General features: G+C 33.6%; 1 protein-coding gene and 2 non-coding genes across 5 annotated transcripts in view; 2 read left to right on the top strand and 1 right to left on the bottom strand.

Annotated features, from left to right (window-relative positions):
• Nucleotides 1-10582: 10582 nt before the first annotated feature.
• Nucleotides 10583-10654, top strand: Trnaa-ugc. Its single transcript has one exon. It is a non-coding gene; the product is annotated as a tRNA-Ala (tRNA).
• Nucleotides 10655-10759: 105 nt separating this feature from the next.
• Nucleotides 10760-16706, bottom strand: part of LOC118742435 (electron transfer flavoprotein beta subunit lysine methyltransferase-like) — a 59386-nt gene continuing 53439 nt past the window's right edge. For 2 of the 3 annotated variants that reach the window (XM_036474500.1, XM_036474502.1), the window contains 3 exons: nucleotides 11527-11751; nucleotides 11341-11471; nucleotides 10760-11141 (listed from right to left, as the gene is read on the bottom strand). In XM_036474500.1, coding sequence (XP_036330393.1) covers nucleotides 10795-11141; nucleotides 11341-11471; nucleotides 11527-11751 — 703 coding nt within the window. In that variant the 3' untranslated portion in view covers nucleotides 10760-10794. The remainder of the gene's footprint in view (nucleotides 11142-11340; nucleotides 11472-11526; nucleotides 11752-16706) is intronic. The other variant, XM_036474501.1, reaches the window with a different exon arrangement.
• On the top strand, nucleotides 11224-11295 carry Trnaa-ugc. The gene has a single exon. It is a non-coding gene; the product is annotated as a tRNA-Ala (tRNA).

Raw genomic sequence — 16706 nt, 5'->3', positions numbered from 1 at the left:
AATAAAATTATGACACTTCATCAAATTCATGCTGCCTAACTACTAGAAATAATATTTTTTTTTTTAAGCAGAAGATTTCATCAGTCCATTCAAAGATGTGAATAATGATGGGCCTGACAATTAATACATGCTTTCAAAAATCGGATTGAGGATGCTATCTAGCAAGACCGTCCTAACGCATTCTCCAATAGACTGAGAAAACTTTTCATCAATATTGTAGAATATTATTCGTTTGGAGTGGTTTTAGCTTGAGTACGCGACAACTTGTATTAAAATTTTGCAAAACAAATGCATGGACTAAATAAGTTTCAGTGGCGTAGCCAGGGGGGGGGGCATTTGGGGGGGAAGACCCCCCCCCCCCCCCCCCCCCGCTCCCCCTTCGTCATTGAACTACAATTATTTATTTTTGAATTAATAAAACTACTATTTTATCCTTCTGATTAAAAAAAAAATTTTATTTCAGACGGATGACAAATTATCTTTTAATGAATATACATATGAGTAGTCCACTTGCAAACAGCGCACTATGGGAAATTTTACCCTATTTTGTGGCCAAAATTCGAAAAGTTGAGATATCGAATTAAAACTTGGCCCAATAGTAGGACTAGAAGTAGTGGCCTTGCCGGGCAAAAATTAACCCGTAATAGTCGCACCTCCAAAAAATAGCGTAATGGTGACACGGGTTCAGTGGACCCCAACCCAATAAACAGACTATCTGTTTGAGGGTTACCAAATCAACGGTAAGTCAATTTATCGAAAAACAGAGTATACAGTTTTTTACGCTGAAGTATTCTCTGTAAGATAAGACAAAAAAAAATTAATTTCAAGCAAGTCGAGAAATTGACTTTTGGCCACAAAATCCCATGGTGCAGCGTTATGTGATTTTATAAAAGTAAGCCATGAATTAAAAAAAAAAACCTCTACGATAACAAGTAACATCCGAACTGTATCTTTTTTTATTACCTGAAAATTTTGATACATAAGAGCCTAATATAGGGCTGCCAGATATCTCTGTTGCCAAACCACGACACTTTAGGGAGGGCCTCTCGCTCCCTTCTCTTTCATTTCGACGTGCGAAAGGATGTAGGGAAATTTTATTTTGACAGACAAAAACAAAAACATAAAAACATGAGATCATGAGATCATTACAACGTACGCCAACAAAAGAAAACAACTTATCACAACTAAAGCACAGAGAAGTTTTTACAATGCATGAACCTTTTTTATTCTTTATAAAAATACAGTTTATACTAAATATACGAAAAAACATAAAAATTGGTAAACTTTGTGCTAAACTCGGGAAAATTCAATAAATTTGCATACAAATTTGCGACATTCTAATCAGACTTTTTATAAAAATGTTTAAAATGAAGTTTTGCAGCCCATTAAATTTTAGTTGATTTTTGGTATTGTTTTTTACTGACAGTTTCTTCCATACAAACTATGTTTGATAATTCTGTTTATATGGAAGACACTGTCAGCAAAAAAACAAATAAATGCAAAAAATCAACGAAATTTGCTGGCAACTTCAGACTTGCGCTTTATTAATTGACTCAAAAGCTACATTTTAAAAATTCTTCTAAAAGATCTGATTAGAAATTGTGATCTGATTAAAGAGCCTCCGAGCCAATAATTTTGTACGGCACTGTACTTATAAGTACTCTAGGTTTCATGAAAGAAAAAAATATAAGTACAAGATAACATTAAAATATCAGTCATATTTTTCGTTGCTGTGAATTTGTTTCAAAACTTCTGTCTTTTCCTTAATATAATTGTAAAACTCTGTGCACGTCAGTTTGAACGTATTTAGGTACATATGGATGGCTGAGTGGAAGATCGACCTATCTCGGCAGCCAGTTCGAAAACGCCCTATCTCAGAAAACTTTTCAAGAATGCCCTACTTCAGAATTTGATTGAAAAACGCCCTAATTCATAATTTGAAAAACACCCTACCTCAGAATTTGGTTTAATAACGCCCCTCTCAGAATTCGGTTCAAAAACACCCTATCTCAAAAGAAAATGCATTGAAAATATGCTGAGATAGGGCGTTTTTGAATCGACATCTAAGATAGGGCGTTCTTCAGCCAAATACTGAGCTAGGGCGTTTTTCAATCAAATTCTGAAGTAGGGCGTTCTTGAAAAGTTGTCTGAGATAAAGCGTTGTTGAAAAATTTTCTGAGATAGGGCGTTTTCGAACTGGCTGCCGAGATAGGTCGATCTTCCACTCAGCCATCGATATACTAATCATCATTGCTTGTGCAAAGTTCAACTATCTCGAAATGTGACTATTTCACAAATTAAACCGGTGCACTGAGAGAAAGAAGTTTAGAATTAAAAAAGCGTGCTAAATTAAAAAAACGCGCATATGAAAGAGCAGCAACCCAACTCGTAATACATTTATTTAAGTATACAAATTTTAGTATTTAGTATAGAAATATTCAATTCAAATACGCCCATATTAAAATGAAGCGATTTGCAATTACCGCGCACTCAGCTACAGCCAGACATATAAATGTGCATTTAAATGTTGAGTTTGAATCAACACCACGCGTGCGTGTTATGAAAGTATTATTTTTAAATACGAACATTTTTAAACGATAATCAAATAGAAAATATTCATGTTTACTATGCATTATTTCCCTCAGTGAACTCATAAAATTTTTCTGAATATTACAATGCGTTTTTCCCCTTAGTGTTGTGATTTTTGAACTTTTATTCAAATTTGTGCAATCAAATCAAAAACCGGGACACTAAAAACGAAACCCGGGACATTTTAAGGTTGGACCGGGACACCGGGACAAATAGTCTAAAACCGGGACATGTCCGGGAAAACCGGGACGTCTGGCAGCCCTAGCCTAATACCATTAAAAAAATAAAATTGCAGTATGTTAGATTTGCAAATTTTATATTTAAAAATTTAATATTGCAAGTTTTGAAACAGTAACTTTTACATAGCTAGATTTTTTTTAGCTTTTCATTTTTAATGCCGCCAGCCCCTAGGACTGTTCTATACCAAAAAGAAATATACTCCTATTTTTTATTTTGAAATAAAAAAAAATTAGGGTGTGCTCAAAGCGCTCAAAGTTTTCAATGTATTTTATATGGGGAAAAAACAACTTTTCGTAGAAATAGTAAAGAATTCTTGAATAAAACCCAATTGTTCCTTTACCAATTTTTTCATGGTAACTATATTTTATAGGTCCTAGAAAATGCAATGGGGGGACCAATAAAAAATCTTTAATCATAAAAAAAGGTTAAATAAACAATTGGATATTAATATTTGAAGTCTCCTGAAGAGAACCACAGTTTTACGATTGACAAATATTGATTTTCAAGAGTTCTATACCATTTTTACGAAAATTTGTTTTTTTCCCCATCTAAAATACATGGAAAACTTTGAGCGCTATGAGCATGAATTTAAAAATAAAACTGGAATACAAATTAGTTTTTAAAACTGAACTACATTCATATGTGTGTACATATTTATCTGGAGAAAAGGTGGGTGCAAATGGGCTTAAGAAATATGTAGCGTGCCGAAGTGTGCTATGTAGTTGACATACGTATGTTAAATTCGCCAGTTTTAAAAGAAGAAAGTGGATTTGCGCGGAACTAGAAACGTTCACTAAGGGTTAGCGAAATCGCTAGATTTATACTAGTTCCGGTTACTGAAGGCTGAGGGAAGGAGACAAAAATTATGTATGTGTGTGTAAGTACATATTTCGGCTTTTGGTAAACAGATGGTGCAATATTTAAAACAGAGGTGGGCAGCTGTGGCAGAGCATTTTTATAGTGTGCATGCAATTGATGTCACTGTGTGTGTGCGAACAACCCTGCAGAAAATCTGACTAGCCTAGAACTAGCGAAGAACTAGACCTATTGCCGACAGTACCAGTTCTAGCTCAATACCCAAGGAATGCTTTCAACTGCCCAGTTTTACACGGCGATGTCATTGGCGGTGGCAACTGTCGCCCAGTGCATTACTTTGCAACTAGTTTTTAACCGGTTCCATTTTGGACAGTTTTTTTTATAAGAACGTTTTTGCGATTCGATTTTTGGACATTTTTTTCGTTCTTCCTTTTCTTTTACAGACCCCGTTTTTGTTACATATTTTACTAAAAAAAAACATTATAAGCTACACGCAACAAATTAAATTCATTACATTTGAAAACTCACAACTGCCTCCACCGCGATTTGAACTCCTGACCAACGATGTTAAGCTGAGTTAAGCTTTCGCTGCCTTCTAAAGCAGAGCGTATATGTATACGCGAATATGCCCGCCGGGAAGGCGCCGCCCAAGGCTGCTCGACAGTCATCGGACTTCTACCACATTGTGGTAGATCTATCACTTTTTGGAGCATCCACCACATCTACCACTCAAGGTCTGAAATCTACCACATATTCGAATTTTTGATAAAAAGTAGGAAACACGATATCGAACCGAAGGTATCGATATAGTACTCCTTTATAGTATCGCTGTAAAAATATCGTAATACAAAGACTCGATATTCCAAATATCGATACAAAATTAAAAAAATTAAATCTGAATATTGGTCTCATTTTCCATTAAAGAATTAACACTTCGCACTTTAATAAGTACATCACTAAAGCGCAAAATATATCCATATTGCTTTACATATAAATTCCAAAGTAAGTACGACATAGATTTGCAAGAAATGGAATGTTTAAAAACAATATTAACAACAAAACTTCCAATAGAAATTTTAGTAAGGTAACGTCACGTCAGATACTTCGGCTGATAAAAAAAGCAGGACAGAGTTTTACATTTTGGAATTTGGAAAATTAACTTTAAATATTTCAAATATTACTACAAAAATCTTATACAAAAAGTCTTGCCCAATTACCAGAGTTTTAAATTTTGAGGTTTTCATTTTATTTTCTAATATTTTGTCATACAAATGTATCATTATGCACATTAACTTTGTAATGTACATTTACGATTCGATACGATACAAGGGTTCTGGTACTCGATTCGAGTAAAAAGTATCGGTTTCGAATGGCAAAGATATCGATATGGTATCATATCGTAACGAAATTCGCTTCCCTAATAACAAGAACAATAGTATACAAGATTTCGCATTCCCGGAGGCGATGAGATTTCTCAAGTAAAAGTAAACAAAGGCGAATTTGAGGAGAAAAGAAACTGTCAAACAGTTAATTTTCTCAATTTCTCAATATTAAATTTTTCGTCGAAAAACGTGATTTTATTGTGTTAAATTGCAAAATATATGATTTATAAAAAGAACTATTAAAGAAAATGTAAAAAATCGGCGACTTTTGTGAAAGTTTTAGCACGTTACAGAGCATCTAAAGCATCGTATAGTTTTATAAGTAAAAATACTATCAGCTGATTGCCAAAAAAATGCTTACAGCTGAGAACACCTGTTTTTTGGCATGTGCTCTTATCTTTTATAATTTCTTTCATTTCTTTTATAATTTCTTTTATTTCTATTATAACTTATTCAAAATACACTAACACACTGAACCAAAAACACCAATACACTAACCAAAAACAAACCTACAGCCGCCAAAAATACACCTGCAGCCTGCCAGAAAAAACGGTACGAAGAAGAGTTACTTTACTCATGGAACTGTACGGTGATCTAAAGTTTTTAAGGCGTTGTTTACTTTTACGTGAGGATTGTCAATATCGGCAAAACCCAAGTTAAAAGTTTTTTCTAGAGATTCGAATTAAAAAGTTTTCAATTTAAGTGAAGGCTTCCAAAGTGAAGTGAAAAACTTCAATTGAAGTGACAGTGGCAGCACTGTTCCAGTGTGACACCAACCATTCAAATGAAGAGATCTACACTTTCACTCCAACTCCGAAGAACCTTTGTAGAAGTACATTCGGAGGCATGCCAGTATCTGCCGAGGGGCGACCGCTATTTAAAAAAGCTTTTTTATGTTGCTGGGGCCAGAAATTTAACCACGGACCTCTCGAGTGGCAGTAGGCACTCAGCACTCGGCTAAAGCGTCAAAGCACTAATGAAATCATACAAAAGGCAGAAAAAATTCAATAAATTATTAAATTAAGTTAAAATAGGACAAAACGTAAATTTTTATTGGTTTTACTTTTGATTTAGGAAAAAATTTTAACTTATTATGCTTTACTCTTATAAGCTATCGTTACTGATAGTTTTATTGTAATTTTTGGTCAAAACTTCATACCAACATAAGCACTTTCACTGTACGAAAATTATGTACAGGAACCGGGTTTTTTCAAATTGCAAGTTTTCGAATAACTCGAAAACCGGTTTTGGAAAAAGGCGAACAATCGAATACGTGGTTAACGCAGAAACGCATCTATACATATGTACGCATGTAAGCCAATTTAAGATTTATTCACAAAAAAGTTAAAATTTAAGCATATTTTCAAGTACCGTTATGTGGAAAACTGGAGCCATCATCAACTATCAGAACCTTTGCTTAAATTTTCATCTTGCACAGTGTAAATAATTTTAATAAAGATTTTATTGTTCCAGCATGATATTGATTTTTTATTTAGCCTTATGTATAAAGTTTTTCAATTGTTTTTGATATTTTAAGAATAATTTTTTAACAGCTGGCAACTCTTTTATTATTAATTATAGGGGGAAGACATATTAAAAAATGTGTTTGGATTAAGACTTCCTCAATCACCTTTCATTTGATCTCAATTTTGTAATATTTCATTTAAATTTTACATATTTAATTTTTTCTAGGTGGGTGGCAACTCTTTTACTTTGAGCCCAATGGGAAACATCTCTAGATTGCGCCAGAGTATTTCTGTTAATAACATCAAAATCATATTCACTAGCGGTTTCGAAGTCGTACACGCATTATATACATACATATAATACATATATATATATATATATATATATATATATTTATAATTAGACGATAAGCTCCGATAACAATTTTATTGCACAAAATGTACAACTACATGGCTGTAGTTTGTCAGAAAATCCAGGTAAATAATTTTGTCCAGCTAGCTTGTTCTATTCGAACCACTGTGAATTGAAGAGAAATCTTTTTAGAAAAACACTGGAGATCAAGTGGATAACTTTCGATATAACTTTGGTAAATTAATTATGTTGGTAACAAATTAAAAATTATTTTTAATTACTCTATGTAAACTAAAGAAAAAAAAATAGTCGTGGTATGCCATTTGCTCTTATTTAAATGGTATATATTTTTTTTTGTGCAAAAGAAATGCATATACCTGACCCAAAGTTTGTTCTATGGTAATTAAAAAACATTTTTTATTTAAATATTTTTCGATAGCTGGCTTTCTGGTGCCTCTCCTCGTTTAAATATTTCAGTTTTAAAGCTATTTTAGTCCTCTTTCAGTTTATACCAAACTTGTTTGATTTGGATACGCGGTTTGTTTATTACTAGGAAAGGACTTTTATTTTCCCTGGTCCCTGGTATGTATTTATATTCGGGTGGCCAAAAAAGTAAAGTGGGAATTTCAATGTTCTCCCCCCTGGGACTGTTCTATACTGAAAAAAATATATCACTTCTTTAGTTTGAAATCAAAAAATATTTAGACGTCGCTCAAAGCGGGGACCAATATTTTAATAAAATGGAACATACTTAAAAGATATCAACCAATACTTCCTATGTGCCAAACTAAGGGCCGTTTTCTAGACTGCCTGTTTAAGATAACCCGTGCTTTGACTGCCTGTAAAATTTGTCGTTCACATACTTTTAACAGGCAATCGATAAAAAGTCGATAAAGCAGCCATACATTTTTAGCAGGCAGTCGAAAAAACGGCCCTAAGGAAATAACATGAGCTGTTTGATTAAAGAAAACAAAGACAAAATATTCCAAGCGGTTTTCGAACATTTCCGTAAATAACAATTTTCGGGCTTAAAATGCTGGATTTTTGGCCAATTTATATTAAACTTGTGACAAAAATATTTCTTTAACTCTAAAGAACATATATTCCGAAAATGAAAGTAGTATCTGCAAAATATAAGTTGCCAGAGCAGTTTAAAGTCCAAAAACTGACCCTAAAATAAACCAAATTGGTTCCAATTCTGCGTCAGAAAACGAAATGATCACCTACGAAAAACAATCCATCGGTAAATTTAAAGTTTTTTTTCTTCAAAATGCTGCATAAAAAAAATATTGCTTCATTAGTTCACTTTAAATTTTATCACAAGTGTCATGTGCAAATATTGAAACAGAGCTGAAGAGAAAGCGTTTTCACTTCATTTGTTTCTGAATATCTTAATTCACTGAAACATTTAGGGGATTCACAAGACGTGTTAACCGTCGTAAAATCTTAAGCTTAACACTTGTTTATGTAAAATAGCGGTTAAAATGGTTGGGGGGTTGGCTAATTATATGTTCTTTATCAGTTTAACAGAATTTCGGTTTAGTTAGAAATCCCCTAAAACCATTTTAATTAAAAACAAGTAAGAGCAGCGCTGTCTTCGGCTATGCCGAAGGCTTCATACCTTTCATGAACATCTACAAATTTTACTTTGACAGATTACTGCTTTTGAATACATCTGCATACATCGATAGAGGAGTTCCATACCTATATAAAAAATCGCATCTGAACAATCAGAGGTATTGAAGATATACCTTATATTAGCACCAATCTAAGTGATTTTCACTGCTATGTGATCGGTATGTAAACCGGTAACACAATTTATTGGGTTTAGTTTCCTACATAAAGAAGATATATCGCAAAAACTGGTATCTGAACAATCAGTGCTATAGGAGATAAAGCTTATACAGCATAGATTTTGACGATTTTCACAGTAGACTTTGTATTATTATTTATAAAATATCTTACGAAATTTATCGCTTTTAGCTATTCAAATAAAGAAGTTTTACAGTAAAATCCCATATCTGAACAATCAGAAGTATGGAAGATATATGTTGTAGTCATCCGATCCTTGTTATTTTCACTGTAAGTATTCTGTTAATAATGAGTGAAAATGGTGCGAAATTTCATGTTCGTAGCTGCATAAATGGAGGAGTTATGATAAAAGACCTCATATCTGAACAATCAGTTGTATGGGGGCTGCAGGTTATAGTGACCCGATCTTTATTATTTTCGAGGTAAGTCTTCTGTTGATAATGAGTGAAAACAGCGCGAAATTTCATGGTCCTAGCTACATAAATGGATGAATTATAACGAAAAATCTCATATCTGAACAATCAGTTGTATGGGAGCTATAGGTTATAGTTACCCGATCTTTTTAATTTTCGCGGTAACTTTTCTGTAGATAATTATTGAAAACAGTGCGGAATTTCATGTTCCTAGCTATATAAATGGAGGAGTTATAACGCAAAATTTTATATCTGAACAATCCGTTGTATGGGAGCTATAGGTTATAGTGACCCGATCTTTGTAATTTTCACTATAAGTATTCTGTTGATAATGGGTGCAAGTATTGCAAAATTTCATGTTCGTAGCTGCATAAATGGCGAAGTTATAATGAAAAATCTTATATCTGAACAATCAGTTGTATGGGAGCTATATGTTATAGTGGTCCGATTCTTCCGGTTCCGACAAATGATTAATACATTATAAAAATACACCCACCTACCAAATTTCATCCGGATACCTCGAAAACTGAGAGACTAGATTGCATACAAACAGACAGACAGACGGACAGACGGACAGACGGACAGACGGACAGACGGACAGACGGACAGACGGACAGACGGACAGACGGACATGGCTAAATCAACTCAGCTCGACGTTCTGATCATATAAGTATACATTTTCATGGGTCTATCTCTTTTTGTTCTGGTACTTACAAACATCGGACCAAAGTTATAATACCATTTCATGCTCATGAAAGGTATAAAGATGTTAACCTTAAGATTTTACGACGGTTAACACGTCTTGTGAATCCCTTAATTATGTAGGACTTGATTTGGAATAAATTAATAAAACAATTGTAAACGCTTTTTCAACAAAGAATTAATATGTATGTAAATATAAAAAAAATTCTGTAACTCGAACTTTTTCGTTGGATAATGGTGACTCGAGATATGGAAGTGTGACTGTACTTATTATGTATGAACATATGTATGTACATAAATACGTATGTATGTACATACGTATTACATGATATTGTGGCAATAAGCGAATATGCGCCATGTGCTCGACTCGTGCTATCACCTGTCATGTAATTAAATATTCAACATGAAAGTAGAATGAACAAATTACGCGTACTTAAGCAGCGCTTTAACAGGTACATATGTACCTACATATCGTCAACTGAAATGCAAAAAGACGTAACAACATCGTAAATGAAATGGAAAAAGTCGTGACTAGACTATTTTTTTTTTTTTAATAAAATGATGTGGGGAGTTGTAATTCGATGAAATCCATCATATGTGTAAATCAAAAAGTGAATTTTGAATTTTTTGTTAGTATGTATAGTATAGTGCTGTATGACTTTTTGCATTTCAACGATGATGTTTGTTGCGTCTTTTTGCATTTTAGGTGACGATATTTATAATTGCAGACACCTTTAATTAGCAACGCATTTACGTAGGTAAATTTTCTAATCGTTATGAAGTTAGTCGTTGGCCAGCGAGCTGCCACGAGGGGATGTAGCTCAGTGGTAGAGCGTTCGCTTTGCATGTGAAAGGCCCCGGGTTCGATCCCCGGCATCTCCAAGTCGATTTTTTTTCATTTTTTTTAGAACTTTTTTTCTAAAAAAAAATTTTTATCTTTTTCCAGAACTTTTTTTCTAAAAAAAAAATTTAATACTTTTTTAATAATTTTCTTCCTTAATACGAGTAGTTCTTTCCCACTTTTATTTCAGTTCCCAAACATTAACAAACTTAAAACCATTATTCTCAATGCATCCACTTTCCGTTAATTCATATTTAGCTGCATGTCTCATATCGCATCGTCTGTCCTCTGTCAAGCTATGCCGACCTGGATCACCAACGAGTATTTGCTTACCCGCGTTGCGAAGACTCTTCAACCAAGGCTGCAAAACGGCTGCAAATTCTTCATCGTAGAATACATCTCCCAACAAAATTACGTCTTCTTTTATTGACTGTGGCGCTGCCGCTGTTAAATTCTCCGTACAGATATGCAGACGAGTGTAGTCAACGTCATTCAATTGAGAGTTCAGTACAGCAGCGTAGCCAGCAACTAAAAAAAAATGAAAAACAGCGAGAATGAGAGCGCGCGTACAAATAGCAGAAATGTGCACTTTGACAAACACTGTCTATGAGGGGATGTAGCTCAGTGGTAGAGCGTTCGCTTTGCATGTGAAAGGCCCCGGGTTCGATCCCCGGCATCTCCAAGTTGATTTTTTATTTTTTTTTTATTAATTTATTTTTTTAATTACCTTCGTCAATATCATTTGCCACAACATATTTCGCTTTTTGCATTAATGCAGCAACGGTACTTGCACCACAGCCACTGCCCACATCTAGTACTGACTTGCCAGTTATCAACGATGGATTGTCGAGGATGTAGCTGTAAATATGTATACATACATTTGTATAAGGATAAGCAATAAGAGGGTAAATACATAAATTGTAAACGGACAAACCGACTGATTGCTTGTCCACCGGGCCAATAAAATGCCCAAAAGGGGTCAGTCTTAAACATTATGGAGGAGTCAATTGAAGGAACTGGTTCATTGAAAAGTCGACAATCAGGCGTTATGAGGTAAAGTGCTATCTCTGGGGTTAAATGGTCACGCGAAATTTTTGTCTCCTGCAGGATTATGCGCTCGATGTCTATAGGATTTACACTAAAATTAAAAATTGAGAACAAAGGATTAAATTAATTATAATTTTCTGTTGATGCTCAACATTAAAAATTATTGATTTGTATTCTAATACATATACATATTTACAGTTTACAGTGACTCAAACAAATGACTACGTGTTGATTTTTTGGTAATATTCATTATGTTTTTCGAGCTATTATTATTTTTTTGTTATTTTTCTATAAAAATATCGTCCAAGCTTTACCTCAAAACATAACAATCAAAGTTTTAAACTTTGTCCAACATTACGAAAATTCAACAAACTTTCATCAAAATTTAAACTTTTTAATCTGAATCCCTAGAACATTTTTGGGTATGCAGTTTTATAGCCCATATAATTCCAATCTCATGAAGTGCATGTTTCAACCGGCAAAAAAATCGCATTGATTTTTGAGATTTTTTTTTTTGGAGACTACATTTTACGTTTTTTTTTTATATTGTTATGTATTATATGTATATAAATTTGTTTTAATGCGGCAGTGTTACTTTTTATGAAAGAGTATCACGTTCTACGCGAAAATTTAGGTGACTCTGCTTGCATCAACGTTCGAGGAACAAAATTTTGACAATCAGTTACTCATCATTGGAAAATCAAAAGCAACATAAAAATTTTTACTGCGCAATTTCTGCAATATTTTAGAAAATTTTCAGTTGAGCATCAGCAACATGTAATCAGGAAAGCAACAAGTCTGCAATATTGCGGTAATTATTCCATAGATCGAACACACCCTACATACTACATATGTATGTACATATACTTGAAAATAGATAATTGCGTCTCGCTCAAGCTGTTTACAGAAATTTTCTTCCTGTGTGTAACTCAACCCGACCACCGTGCTTATTCATACCAAAATGAATTTCGCGGAACCAGGGTGAATTTTTTACGAAACCCACTTTAAGAAGCTCTGCTCCAATCCATACAGATTGTTCAAGTTAGAAGAAAATAATTACACAATTGTTATGCAAATGTCAAATTTTACATTTCGCTAAAGCGTGTGAGTGAGATGGGAGAGTATTTGTATTTTCTTTCCCTCTTCTCCCTTCAGAAAATAATATTGATAATAATTTGTGTAGCAAAAGTAAAAACATGTAATTTTCAAAGCTTGACTTTGAGTTCGCGCGTTTGTCTTAATTTTATCCAAAAAGAGCTGCGCACGAAGACAAATTATGGACAAGTAAATTTTATTTTATTTTCCTACATATGTTACAATATTTAAATCACATGTTCAATGAAAGTCAGATTTTGGTAGGCTGAGCTATTTTGTATCAATCATGGAAGGAAAAAATTTTTTTTTGAGTGGTAACACTGCCACAGATCCATACCTATCGTCGTCCTGTTTAAAGTACAAAACCGCGAATCAAGAAAATGCAAAACCTCGTATTGCCAAGATTTTGTAGGAGGGAGTGCTTTTTCAAAACTTGCTTGATGCCAGGAGCTTCCGGCGAGCAAATATCTTTTTTTTGGCACAAATGTCAGTTACGAGGTTTTGCAGAACGACGATACGAGGTTTTATACTTTAATCGACGACGTGTATCTACATATGTACAACAGGGACGAAAGCAGACATTTTTTTCATGGGGGAGGGAGGGGGTTGTTTGTTTAAAAAAATTTGTTTTCGATTTAATCAGTTCCCCCAAAAATGCGTTTCGGTGTTCCAAAATGACTTTATTTAATTTTTTTAAGTAGTTTCCGGTGCTTACATACATATCGTACACCGTCTTCAAAAGAGGCAAAACTCAAAATTTGGCATTTTTGAAATTATGCACTACAACTGTAAATAGAGCTTTTATTTACCTTTCAGCAAAAGCCAGAGCAATTTTTGTTATAATTGTTAAAAAAAAGCCCAATGTAAAGTCTCCGTTGCCCATATACATAATTATTATGTGCTAAGAAATAGTTTTACGCATTTTCTGACGAACGTGTAATTTGGAGTTGTGCCCTTTTGAAGAAGGTGTGCGATATGTATGCGTGAAAAAATTAGAAATAACTGCTTCGTCTTTAAAAGAAAAAATTGTATTCAATATTTCTTCGTTCGTAACTTCTATATCTCTGTCGATGTTAAGAAAAGCTAGACCATTTAATCTTTATACCCCAGTTTTACTTCGTAAATATAATTTTATGCTTAAGAAGGATCGTTCGCTGGAAGCAACTCTCTCAGAAAGTGTTGCGCTTATCTGCACGAAACGGTATACCTTTATTTAAAGTGATTGATTGAAAGCATTAAGAGCGTCTAGGAATGTGTTTAGACCATGCTCCGTAGGTACATTCAAAAAATTGCCAGTAATGAAAAATAATATATATAAATTTATATATATATGTAAACCGTACAGAATTCTAATTGTGTACACTTTGTAAATCAACTGTCAAAATTTGTACAAATAGTATATATTTTACAACAAAAAAATCTGGATTCAAAATTAAGTATTTTGGCTAAAATTCGTCTTTGCGGGCACAAAAGTAAATAAAATATAGTTATTTTCAGTGTGCCACCAGTCACATTCATTCAAGTGATAGTTACATAGAAATAATAAATCGTGTGGTATTTTTTTGAAGGAAATTTTATACATTAGTGATTCATCTATGTATGTTAAAAATATCATTCACTGTTGTATAAGTTCCGACGACATAGTTATAATTCACAATTGATAACATTCTGGAGTAAAATGACCCACCAGTCACAATGGAATGGCCCATATGTATGTTTGTACTTATACTAAAGCTCCAAAATAATCCAACGAAATATTTGTCATATTGAATTACATTTCAATAATCCATTTGAAATTCCATTCAGGCATTGAAATAATGCTGGCTATTAACAAGATTTATGGAGCTAAAAATAGTAGTTAATAAGTTATAAAAATAAAAAAATCACTAATGTCGCCTGCAATGTGTAAAAGTAAACAAAACAAAAAAATATGTTTATGAGTTTTACGAAAAAACTGTTTTGTTGCGAAAACAGTATGCCAATCACGTGTTAAGCGACCAGCTGCGATGAATTGATTTTAGATAGAATGTTTTTGCTCTTTACATAAATTTTTTATATTTTTACGCATTAATGAAGCATAAAAACATAAAACACAAACAATGCTTACAAATTCATAAAATAATTATAAATAGCGTTACAGACAACTGTTTTCGTATGAAAGTAAATCAGTTACAGCTTATTACGAGGGTTGCTACTTAAGTTGTTAGATACGCTGACACTAATGTGAATATGGACAAATCCTACGAGTTTTTCATGTTAGAGAATTAAAATTTTTGAACAGCCGTATTTAATCCTAGTTGCACTTCGCTATAGGACGAATTTCATGAATGCCACCCCAAATCGACTGTTGTTCCAGAAAACATCGATGCAGTGCGTTAACTGATATTCCAAGGAGGTCATGTGACATACCCTGAAATCGGGGCATGCTTGCGCATTAGTTCAACTTACATTAATTGAATATTACATGCACATTTTGCCGTCAAAAAAAATTTGCTTTCGTTGAATACCACATAATCTTAGAATCGCTGAAAAAAACTCGTGTCGATTGGTGCAAATAAATGCTTCAAAAGGCGTCTTTAAGATCGTGACAGGCGACGAATCATGGATATATGCATAAAAATTAGGGTGATTGACTCGATTTTTTTAAACCGGTTTCCAGCGGTCTTTTTTTGGATATCTTTATTCATAATCTTTGATTTGGATATCTTGATTTTTTTTACGAACAATCCGGTTTTTTCATTTCATACAAATCTTGACCTCTCAATAAAAGTTCTGAGTTTTTTGAAGTTTTCAAGGCTTTTTTCAGTTTAATGGAAACCCCTAATTAGTTTTAAAATTGTATCCTAGGTTATTTGGGGATAAAAAATATATCAAATTTGATTCGAATAAATGAATGTTTGGCACTTAAACCCTTTCTACGTGTTTGGCCGAGCTTCTCTTCCAATTCGTGTTCTGCTTCTTGATGTTGGGACACAAATGGAGAGATCAACAGTTTTACTCCAGCATCGAAGAAGCTTTTTTATGGCAGAAGTACAATCGTGGGGTGACCGATATTTGAAAATACTTTTTGTTGATGCTGCTGGGACCAGAAATTGAACCTGTGGCAGTAGGCACATCGAGCACTCGGCAACGGCGGCAAAGCCACTACTCAAAATCGATAGTCAGAAAAAATGCCATAAAGTATTAAAAACAAGTTTATATTAGACAAAACGTTAATTTTTCGCTGATTTTAATATATATCTGTTACTTTTGATTTAAAAAACACTGAACTTATTTTGCTTCGCTCTTTTCTAAATAGAAGTTATCTTTACTGTTAGAAGTTTTATTGTAATATTTTGGTCTTGACTTCGTACCAACATAAGCACTTAAGCACTTCACTTATAAAAACATTTAAAATAAAACCTGATAATGTTTTTTTTCTTTACTTCAAAATCGGCAGCCGGTTTTTTACAACTTGCAATTTTTCGAATAACTCGAAGACCGGTTTTGGAAAATACGCGAAGAATCGAACACCCTAATAACAAGCCTATATTAAACAACAATCGACTGTATGAGTCCTTCAATACGACAAAAATTTAACAACAGTAGCTCATCCACGAATCACTTCGGAATAACTGGACATGTCACCACCTAATCCAACATAGAAAGAACGGTTAATTCAGTGAATGCGCGCTTAGTAAACATCTTCAGTGAGCACGTTTACTAAGCGATTAGCTTTGTACTGTACTACTCAGTGCTGTCGGCGTCACTTCAATTGAAGTTTTTCACTTTACTTTGGAAGCCGTCGCTTCGTCACTTAATTTTACTTCACTTTCCACAAATTAGTTTTAAAAATCTTCTTTACATACATAAAATGATTTATTTACCAAAATCAACAGTCTTTAATTACAATTTTTTTCAAGTCAGAGCAACCCTGGTATTATATTTACAGCTTTTCCACGTTGTTAATTT

The sequence above is a fragment of the Rhagoletis pomonella genome, unplaced genomic scaffold, assembly GCF_013731165.1.
Source record: "Rhagoletis pomonella isolate Grant_MI unplaced genomic scaffold, Rhpom_1.0 Rhpom_scaffold_00007, whole genome shotgun sequence".
NCBI lineage: Eukaryota > Metazoa > Arthropoda > Insecta > Diptera > Tephritidae > Rhagoletis > Rhagoletis pomonella.
This window is presented reverse-complemented; position numbering and strand designations above follow the sequence as displayed.